Source organism: Temnothorax curvispinosus, unplaced genomic scaffold, assembly GCF_003070985.1.
Source record: "Temnothorax curvispinosus isolate PA1 unplaced genomic scaffold, ASM307098v1 QBEX01005157.1, whole genome shotgun sequence".
NCBI lineage: Eukaryota > Metazoa > Arthropoda > Insecta > Hymenoptera > Formicidae > Temnothorax > Temnothorax curvispinosus.
The window spans coordinates 1-10,458 of NW_020214937.1; the positions used below are offsets into that span (position 1 = coordinate 1).

General features: G+C 34.5%; 2 protein-coding genes across 3 annotated transcripts; one reads left to right on the plus strand and one right to left on the minus strand.

The window, feature by feature from the left end:
* The first annotated feature begins 17 nt into the window (after positions 1-17).
* On the plus strand, positions 18-915 carry LOC112454604 (venom carboxylesterase-6-like). Its single transcript, XM_025016100.1, has 3 exons — positions 18-352; positions 449-575; positions 646-915. The coding sequence occupies exons 1-3, from the start codon at positions 202-204 to the stop codon at positions 842-844; spliced, it is 477 nt and encodes a 158-aa protein (XP_024871868.1). The 5' UTR covers positions 18-201; the 3' UTR covers positions 845-915.
* A 1,780-nt stretch (positions 916-2,695) lies between these two features.
* On the minus strand, positions 2,696-10,379 carry LOC112454605 (mediator of DNA damage checkpoint protein 1-like). Of its 2 annotated transcripts, none has more exons than XM_025016102.1 (8): positions 10,312-10,379; positions 9,986-10,178; positions 9,612-9,713; positions 9,127-9,225; positions 8,662-8,844; positions 3,941-8,579; positions 3,542-3,853; positions 2,696-3,216 (listed from the first exon to the last, which is right to left on the minus strand). In XM_025016102.1, exons 2-8 carry the CDS (start codon positions 10,076-10,078, stop codon positions 3,002-3,004), a joined length of 5,643 nt encoding a protein of 1,880 aa, XP_024871870.1. In that variant the 5' UTR covers positions 10,079-10,178; positions 10,312-10,379; the 3' UTR covers positions 2,696-3,001. The 2 variants fall into 2 exon arrangements, with proteins under 2 accessions (XP_024871870.1, XP_024871871.1); XM_025016103.1 differs by having other exon boundaries at positions 3,941-6,107; positions 6,528-8,579; positions 9,986-10,375.
* Between the last annotated feature and the right edge of the window lie 79 nt (positions 10,380-10,458).

Genomic DNA, 10,458 nt, shown 5'->3' on the forward strand with positions numbered 1-10,458 from the left:
TACTAACTTATCGTAGAGTTTATCGCCGACGATCAGAATCTTAAGCAATTGAATGACAACTGGGATATTCTCGGACCGGACTACCTTGATTTTAATTATACCATCCCCAAAGAAAAACACGCCGAGATTGCTCGTCTCGTTAAGAAACATTACTTTAGTACAAAACCGATCGATCGACAGAGTACGAAGGAACTGATACAAATGTCGAGTGATCGCTTCTTCGTGGTGGATAGCGAGAAGGCTGCGCGAATGCAAGCCAAAGTAAATAGGAATCCAGTCTGGTACTACTATTTCAGTTACAGAGGAGCGCAAAGTTTAAGCGATGCGTACAGCGGTACCACTGTAGATTATGGTAAGTCTATGAAATATTAATGTTTAGGACAAATTTACAATATAGATATGCCTATATTCTAAAGAGCTTTCATTGAAAATGTATTTATTTCATTAGGAGTCTCTCACGGTGACGACGTAGTCTACGTATTAAATACTTCCTGGGTAGACCCAACGACAACACAAAAGGATCGCGATATGCAGAAACAATTAATTGACTTTTGGGTATTGTTTGCTACGGAAGGGTAAGCATGAAATGAATTGAACGTAAAATCACATAAAGCGAAATACTACTAATTCTTCCAAATTTTTCAGAATTCCAAAAATAGCCAATGTGGAATGGCAAAAATTAAATCCTTCGAAGAAAGAACTTCATTATTTGCATATAGCTGGCCCTGATCGAATTAACATGGATAGCAATGCTAATCTTGGAGAGAAGGAATTCTGGAATTCGATTAATTTCAACGAGAATATATTGAAGCACAAAACTCGAATTAATAAAGAAGAGCTTTAAATAATAATTTACAGAACAGAACACAAATGTTTTTTTCTAAACTAGATTTAAATTTTGTTCAAGATTTTGTTTAAAAATTTTAGAGATTATTTACTTTTAATACTTTTATATATAAATTTATATTAAGTTTCTCTTTATTCTGAACGTATAAAAATGATTATCAACTAATTTCCTACAAATAATAAAAAATGTTATACTGAAACTTATTGCTTAGCTTATAATATCGCAACTACCACTTAATGTAATAATAACCAATGTAATTAATGCTTAATGTTCCAATCTTTTGAATTATATAATAAAATATAAATTTTGTTCAACTATTACTATACATAAACAATTATTTTAAAACTATAAAATATGATAAATATTTTAATATAAGAAATAAAAGAACTTAATAAATATTTAAAATCCTCCATTACTCTAAAGAAAGATGTGTCAAATATTTCATTCATATTACTGACTGGAATATGTATTTTATCTATTTAAAGTTTTATTAAAATGTATTAGAAAATTGAAGAATGCATAAATACAGTTAAGATAATTATATTAAAGCTGACAAACACTGCACTTCCGCGCGTCTACGTATTTTACGTAAAATAATTCTATCAATTAATTATGAAATCGAGCAAATCCCCTGAATAAAACACAACGCGTACTATAATTTCTATTTAAAATGTTTAAAAATGCTTAAAATGGAGCATTAAATATATAAACAATTTCAAAGCAAATAAAGCATTAATAACCATAAAGTTCTCTCTTTTTCGAATTTCTTCATATTTATGTATTATATATTATCTTAGCATTATGTGTATGTGTATATATATACAGGGTGTCCCATTTTAAACAACGCACCTCAATAATTCTTCAACGAAGCATTTTTAGCAACAATGTTTCAGACAAAAGTTGTACGGTTTCGAGGGGCACATAAGCTGGTGTTATTAGTTTGACCTTGAATTGTTGCTTGAAGGTCACGTGAAAGTCACCTTCAATTTCTTAAATAGAATCCCCCATATTGTAATATATCGTTTGAAAGGGCATAAAATAAAAAAATTTTTGGCGCAAATTAGAGGTCGATACGTTGACCCATTCAAAAGTTATTTAGGGTCAAAAATTGGCTTTTTCGAACTTTGACCCTAAATAATTCCCGAACGGGTTAATTTTTTTCTTTTTTTGTACTTTTTCAAACAATATACTATAATATAGGGGGGTCCCACTTAAAATTTTTTAGTGTTTTAGGGAGCATCAACTCAAAAATTTCAAATGGAACCTACCTGATTGTAGTATATTGTTTGAAAGGGCATAAAAGAAGAAAATTTCTGGGGCAAACCAGAGGTCGATACGTCAACCCGTTCGGGAGTTATTTAGGGTCAAAGTTCGAAAAAGCCAGATTTTGACCTTAAATAACTTTTGAATGGGTCAACATATCGACCTCTAATTTACGCCAAAATTTTTCTTATTTTATGCCCTTTCAAACGATATATTACGGGGTTATGGAGGGTTCTATTTAAGAAATTGAAGGTGACCTTGACGTGACCTTCAAGCAACTATTCAAGGTCAAACTAATAACACCATCTTATGTGCCCCTCGAAACCGTACAACTTTTGTCTGAAACATTTTTGCTGAAAATGCTTCGTTGAAGAATTATCGAGGTGCGTTTTTTAAAATGGGACACCCTGTGTGTGTATATATATATGTTGCCATATATATATATATATATATATATATATATATGCTCCATATATATATATATATATATATATATATATATATATATATATATATATATATAAAGAATTTGAATATTCACAATCTAATTAACATGGAGCCATTTATACAATGTGATTTATATAAGTATATAAATAATTCAACTTTATAAACATATTAATTTCAGAATTTAATTCTTTATCCTGCTTTAAAACGTTGAAAATTTTGTGAAATTAATATGACTGCTAGTTTAGGAGCAAAACTTACATAAGAACAGAGCAGATTTTCTTGAGTTTCATAAATACAATATAAAAGAAGTTTTAAAATCCCATTGCACCTGATTTTCATATACTAGAAATGTAACAGTACATAGCATTGTAGACTAGTCTCTAAATTAATAACCGAAATATGGATACGACATTCATAATTTATAGCATTATCAAGGATCACTGGTTATAATTTTAACTTATACTTGTCAAAATTCGTTTCCTGCCTTAAGATACCCGTCAAAATAAATTCTGTAGATTGTACTGTAACAGTCTTCGGTGCTTTAGCGAGAAACTTTTTTGCATTTGGCAAATCTTCTTCACGAGACAAAACCACCGCTCTTTCGGGCCATTTGGTCGGTGGACGTACTAAAGCTTTTCCGCCGCAAGACGACACCATATCTATAAAAAATACAAATACGTCAAATATATTTTTTATCCTTAGTCGTATTGTGCTTCGGTTTCGAAGCGTCGTAACCCCTTCTACATACATATGGATCACGCGGATATATGGGACCTATAATTTAACACCGATTCCAAACGGCAATATAGAAGGGCGTTCATCGCAAGATACTCTCGGTGAGTTGCCTCTTCCTTCCGGGAAGTGGCAATCGAATAAAAACCTCGACGATTTTAGTTGAATTTAATCTTTAACTCACTGGAGCAGCGCACAGCTCTCTGCACCACAGATTTTATATATTAATATAAAAAAAAAATTCTATCTCACCTTTCAATTCTTCTATAGGCGGTGGCGCGATGCTCGGCGTCAATACAACGATATAGCCATCCAGCAATTTTTTCTCCTTAGCTTTGTCAAGACTCTTCCTTAGTCTGAAACCGAACTTGGCTTCAGCAGCGGGATCCTTTAATATATAATTTTCCCAAGCTAGAAACCGCGCCGCCGCTTCACTATCCCTCAGCCAATCGATCGCCACTATGGGTAGACCCTTCGCTAACACACATAAAAATTTATACGTTCGGCGAACTTTGTCAGTAACCAAAATGGTGCACTTTGCCGGATCTTCCACTTTGCTTCCACCTGTAAAATAAAAATTGTCAACAATCAGGAAAATACTGTTAATAATGTTGCGGAGGAATTGCACAATTTATTTAAACATATGCTCACCTAACGCTTTAACAATCTTACTATAATCTTCCGTTATATTATCCGTTATACCCGTAAACAAAACTTTATGTCTCATTGCAAATGGTGTGGAATTACTCAGAATAGACGCACTCCTGCGCGTTTTGGAAGGCGTTGAAAGAGATATAACTTCTCCACTTGTACTTGATCCTGAAGCACTCTCATCAATTAGTCTATGAGTATTTTGATTCAACTCCGTCTTCTCCTTCTTTTTCATGCTTGCCGCCTTCGATCTTGAAACTCTAGAGCTTGTCGAAGCGTCACTTTCCGTACTGCCTTGGCTACTTTCGCTAATCATATTTTCTGTAGAAGAATCAAGAGTCAAATTTGAAGAATTCTTAACACGAGTAGGCCTTTTAAATGTTTCCTTCTTTTTCGAGGCTTGTGATTCTGGCAGCGAAAAGACGGAACTTTTAGCAGCTCTTCCACGTTTAGCTCTTGGCGCAGGATTGTCAAGTTGCGTATTATCAGAGTCTTCTAGCTCAGACGAAATACCACTTTCAGTTAAAACAGATTCCGTTTGCATATCCGAATTAGATCGTTTCCTGCGACGGATTCTTAATTCTCTTTGGAATATCTTTGCATTACTGCTTTCTCTGACTGATAAATTCTTATCTTGCACATTACTTGGACCTTTCGCCATAATTCTCTCGACCTCTTGGGATGCATCATCTACGGGACTCTTTATGGGAGTAAGCACAACTCTCAGAACCTTGTCTTGTGACTCACTCGCTTGCTCTTCTGTTACTTTTGTCTGAGCTGTTTTATCTCTCTTATTGCTTCCATTCGCAATTATATCACTGATAATAGGTATCATGACTTGTTTGTCATAAATCATACGCCTGGTTCGTCTAACGTTGAATCCTTCAGAATCGACATTTCCCTCTGTTTCCGTATTTAAGGAAGTCTCTTGAATTTTTTCCAGGGCAATTTTAAATACTGCTTTGTTATCATCGGAACACTTCGTATTTTCAATCATCGAGGGACCTGCACATGTACTCATTTTAGTAAAATTAAGGTTATTTGGGGATTGCCTATCGGTTGCCGTTTTTATATTACTTCTTAAACTACGCGTAGAAACTGGACATTCCTCAGCGACTTGAGCTGTTTTATGTTTCTTCTTATTAATCTGCTCCATGATTTCTTCTACCATACTCGGAGATGTCTTTCTTTTGGAGATAGTAAATTTCGTATCTGACTCCGTTGATTTGTCTCTGTAGGCTGTATTTTTCGCGCAAGCTTCTCTCTGAAGATCAGGCGAACTGTTGTCACTTTGTCTACTAGAATGTCGTGTTATCCTCGAACTGGTCCGCGCAGGATTATTCGATTCGACATCCATACTTTGCTTTGGATCCTCTGAGACATCTGGTGAAACACGAATTTTTTTCCTGCGTCTTTTATTTTGCCGTTTCAGACAACCAAGGTCATTACCTAACATTCTGTCTGCCATTTGTTGGAATCGCTTGTATTTGGTTTCGTTATCGGTTTCACTATCAGTTCCGCTATCCTCAGAAGTGTCCACAAGGCTTGATATTTTAGCAGTCGTTGGAGTATCGGGTACAGAATTTGAATGACTATCAACGGACGGCTCTCTGAGATCGTTTTTCTCTGAATTCCCAACATTCTGTTCGCATGGTGATTTTCCTGTCAAAGATGAACGTTTTTCCCGTTTATTTTTCGCGATATGTCGTTTGGATCTTGTACTCCGTACAGTCGATGTCGATGACGCAGAAGGACTCGCAGGATTTGAGACTGTTCCCGATATTCTAACTGCTGGTAACCGCGTTAGAATGTCATCGTCAATCTCATATAATGTATCCAACTTTTGCGCACGTTGTCCATCTGTTGATGGGCAAGGTATGCAAATCGATGTGTTCTCTTCTGCGTCCTCGACTTTAGCTGAATCTATTCCCAAGACTTCTTTGCTCGTTTCCGGTGCGGCTTCATCCTTCTGTCTTGTTGCTTTCGAACTTCGAAGACTTTTTTCGTTATTTCCGCTTGAGATGGTTCCATTTCTGTTATCATCGTTTAATGTTTCCATTATTCCATCGGATTTGTTTTTCGTCTTTGACAAAATTATTTTTCTTCTCTTATTAGATTCCACATCTGTATCATCATCCGTGGGTTTCTCATTGTCTGCTTTAGATGCCTGCAAAGAATCAACATGTTGACAAGAAATTACATTCTCCTCGAACTCTTGTGTATCTCTTAAAATATTTCTCTTTCGTCTTGTAGTAATAGTAGAAAAATAAATATCTTGCGAATCAGTTTCTGCCGTATTTACATCATTTACTTCAGTCTCTAATAAATTATGTGAATGTTGATCACAAGGTACATGACTTTTCTTTCTTAATTGCTTTCGTGACACGCTATTTGTACCTCTGTTGCTAGCGATGGATTTATTAGTAGGGTCATCGCATTGCGATGATTCCAGAATATTTTCCAGACACTGCGTCGACATGTTCGATACCTCATGAATGTTACTTACATTATCATTACTGATATTATCGTTACTTACATTATTAAACATCTCATTGAGTTTTTGTTCGAGAGTGTCATTTAAATTTACCTGAGGAGAGTCTTTTTTGTGAGTGGAATTTCTCTTTTCTGTATCCTCAACTTCACCAATTACTTGTGTAGGTGCAAGCTCATAATCTATATTTTCACGATCAAGATTTTCTGTTGTACAACAATCGACCGATTTTGAGTTAATAATATGCGTGGTTGTCATATCATCCACATCATTTTGATTATTTTTTGTCGCAAAGTCTTTAGAATTAATAACCGTTTTTGGTGAAGTTTCACGCGATAAAATGAGTTGAGTAGGCGCCACATCATTAACGTCTAACATGTTTGTTCGAGTGTCCTGATCAATGTTATTTATAATTTGCGTTGGCTCTATATCATCAACAGCCCTATCAATTTCATTAGTTTTTTGTGGTTGATTAATCGAAGAATCCGATGTATCCTTAGTCGTAGGATTGTCCAATCGTTGCGTTAGTACATCAAAAATATCTTCAGATTCGACACTTGTGCCAGGGTCATTTCTATTACTTGTATATTCATTAGATAGCTTATTTAAAGTTCCTGAAGATTCATGCTGCTTTTTAGCAAGTTCTGCAACGTATTCCTCTGCATCCGTGTCTGAATCATCGTTGATTTGTTCCAATCGAGGCTTTCCACGCGTTTTCTTCGAAACTTTGCGCATTATAAGCGCATCTTCCTCGTTGGTCTCGGAATCGTCTGACATTAAAGCTTCAAATTTGCGACTGTTGCGTTGAGTGAGTGCTTCGAATATGTCTTCGTCGTTATTCTCTCCGCTGTTCACCGCATTTTGCATATTTACGACGTTACTATTTCTTTCCAATGTTACTTTCGTAAGCGATTTCGGCGTGGACGCATTAAATGCTTGCACTTTTTCTTGCTTATCAATATCTTTGCCAAAGAACTCTAATAAATACGTTGATTCAAGCAAATGGTCGCTCTGATTTAATGGTGAGGAGGTACGATCTTCAACTCCTGGTGAAGATAAATTCAAAGATCCGGGACTGCTGGATCTGGATGACTTCGTAATGTTCTCGTGATTTATCCCATCGTTAGTGGTTTCTACTGTACTGTCTTTATCTTTATCTTTGTTGGCTCGATCATTTTTCTCATTTGCCGTATCATCCGTCACGAATTGAGTTTCCATGTCGGATATATCTCTGTTTTGCTCGCTTGCAATGCCGCCCAATTCAAGTTGAGTTTCCAAGTTAGATATATCTCTGCTTTGCTCACTTGCAATGCCGCCCAATTCGAGTTGAGTTTCCAAGTCAGATATATCTCTGCTTTGCTCGTTTGCAATGCCACCCAATTCAAGTTGAGTTTCCAAGTTAGATATATCTCTGCTTTGCTCGCTTGCAATGCCATCCAATTCAAGTTGAGTTTCCAAGTCAGATACATCTTCTGCGATATAGTTATTATCAAACTTTTGTGTCTCTAAATCGTGAATATCGCGCCTGACCTGAGCTAAATTTTTCTCTCGACCATTATTCTTGCTAATTTCAGATTTCTGAGAATTGCTGCCACCTTTATCAGTATCGTCGGTATAAACTTGCCTTTTCATAGTATAAGTATCCATTGTAACTTTCTTTTTTGTTACATTTTGAATATTAACTTTGCTCGTTCGAGTCTCCATTTCATTAATTTCATTATCGTCTGTACAACTTTGCGTTTCTATATCGTGGATATCCATCACAGATCTGCTAGCTGTTTTATTAATATTTAATTTTGACAGCTGCTTATCAGCTTTAGTATTTGCTTCAACAAAATGCTCGGATGTATCTATGAGGACTCCTTGCGTCTCCATATCATGAATGGAACTTGATGCCATTTTACATCCCTCCTCAAAATTCTGCGTTTCTGCATCAAATATACTGACTTGTTCTTTGCCAATGTTAATATCAGACATGTTCAATGTAGCAATTCGCGAGTCATTGCTTTCATTCAGGGAGGTATTCTTTTTACTGCTTGTAGATTGACATTGTTGTGGAATCCGCGGCCGCCGAAAGACGCTGTTCTCGTCATCTTTCTGAGTTCCAAGAATGACGGATCCATCATCATCCAAACTGGATGAATTGTTCTATGCAAATAAATAGATATATTGCTAATTTTAGTTCAATCAATGCAAATATTGTATGCTAATCGTATGCTAAGATACTTACGAGAGATGAGTCTGGCGTATTCGGAATTATTGTATTCCCAACTTTCTGCCGCGATGGTGCAGGCGTTTCTGGTATCACTATATCATCGGCTGGACGATATGTACGATAAGTCGCATGCACTGTGCCAAATTCAATAACACTTCCATCTTTGAGTTCGTAGAAACGAGTGGGTTGTAATCTTGTCTGTACATATAAAAAAAGATACAATATTATTAATTTGTCTGGAAAACTGTCATAGTACTTTTGTCACAATGTCATCTTAAATAATGTGTTATACAATTAGGAATAATTCTATCAACTAGTCACGTTTGCATATATAAATAATATGTAAATAATATACATTTTCATATTTAAATAAGATTGTATAACAAACATGTCAAACAGTTCGCAAATCAAAATAATAAAGCACCATATATAATAATAAAGTAGCTATATTGATAAATAAAGATCTGTAGTGTCTATTACATTGTTAAGCTTAGTCTTGTTGGTAGAATTTAGATCTGAGATCCAGGTCGATCCTTCGCCTTTATTAGCTTGAATTTCTGCATGTAGTCCAGATACTGTCTAAAGAAAAAGAATCAAATCGTTATAAACATCTTCTCAATATTCGGATGCTTACTGATTGATCTTTTCATATATATATGAATATATATATATATGAAAAATATCTGAAAAAAATGGTATAAAATCTGTGTATTACACAGCCAGAATTAATTTTAAAAAAGCTCTAAATAAATAATATTGAGAGTAAAAACCAAATATTTCCTTCAAACTATCTTTAAGCCATATTCAGATATGTTACTCAATTCTATACATCAATTTATGCCAAATTCTTATAAAAGAATTTGAACATTTTTATATTATACATTTTTATTTTATTAACCAACTTATATAAAAATTATTTTCAATTAATTTCTCATACAAATAATAAAAGATATGTTAAAACTTACTATGTCATTAATAACAATGTCACAGCTACCAAGCCTACTACCAATTTTTGTAGTCCCTGCTTTGATCTGATAGTCTGTGGTACCAATACTTAACATTCCAACCTAAATTATTTAATAAAATATAAAACATTTTGTTAAACTGTTATGCATAAAGTATTATTTAAAAAATAAAATATTGAGGAATAATTCAATATAACGCTAAAACACTAAAAGAAAAGAATCTAATAATAAAAACTTATCAAATATATTAGCATTATAAATTCACCATAATAAAATGCAATTTGTGTAATTGTTTCTCTCTCCAATTTTACATTATCATTAAAAGTAACATTGTTAAAAATCTTATTAAAAAAAAGTATTTAATTATAATTAACCTGCACTGACTCTTCCTCCTCTAGTACAATTTTCTGAGTGAATGATAAGTCCTCGTCCTCATCCTCATAAACTTGGGTGGCCGAGAGATCCATTATTATCAGTATTATTAAATATTATTTATTCGAGTAATTTATGTTTAATCGTCTAGTCGCCACCGGCAAGATTCTTTTCTCGACATAACCTTTACTGATTCTAAAGTTCTCGAAATAATTACACGTGTAATACGATACATATATAAACGAACAAATAATTTATAAACATAAAGACTTCACAATAACACTTAAACAAACAAGTAATTGTTAACACAAAATGTAACAAATATTACATTTGTATTTTTCAAACAATCGACTACGCAGTAATTAATTGCGACTTCTGCCGCCAAACAGGAACCCGACCCGACTCCGAGACTCCGTGCACGCTACACTCATGGTAGAAATACAAGGGTATGCTCATACCGTGTCAGACCACTGCG

What these genes read in the sequence shown, in the direction of transcription:
- LOC112454605 (XM_025016102.1), bottom strand. Translation starts at nt 10,078, where the DNA reads ATGGATCTCTCGGCCACCCAAGTTTATGAGGATGAGGACGAGGACTTA. An exon ending in ATACGCCAGACTCATCTCTC is followed by an intron (nt 8,580 to 8,661) that starts GTAAGTATCTTA and finishes TTATTTGCATAG; the next exon opens with AACAATTCATCCAGTTTGGA. An exon ending in GCCTATAGAAGAATTGAAAG is followed by an intron (nt 3,217 to 3,541) that starts GTGAGATAGAAT and finishes TATTTTTTATAG; the next exon opens with ATATGGTGTCGTCTTGCGGC.
- LOC112454604 (XM_025016100.1), top strand. Translation starts at nt 202, where the DNA reads ATGTCGAGTGATCGCTTCTTCGTGGTGGATAGCGAGAAGGCTGCGCGA. An exon ending in CGGTACCACTGTAGATTATG is followed by an intron (nt 353 to 448) that starts GTAAGTCTATGA and finishes TTATTTCATTAG; the next exon opens with GAGTCTCTCACGGTGACGAC. An exon ending in GTATTGTTTGCTACGGAAGG is followed by an intron (nt 576 to 645) that starts GTAAGCATGAAA and finishes CAAATTTTTCAG; the next exon opens with AATTCCAAAAATAGCCAATG.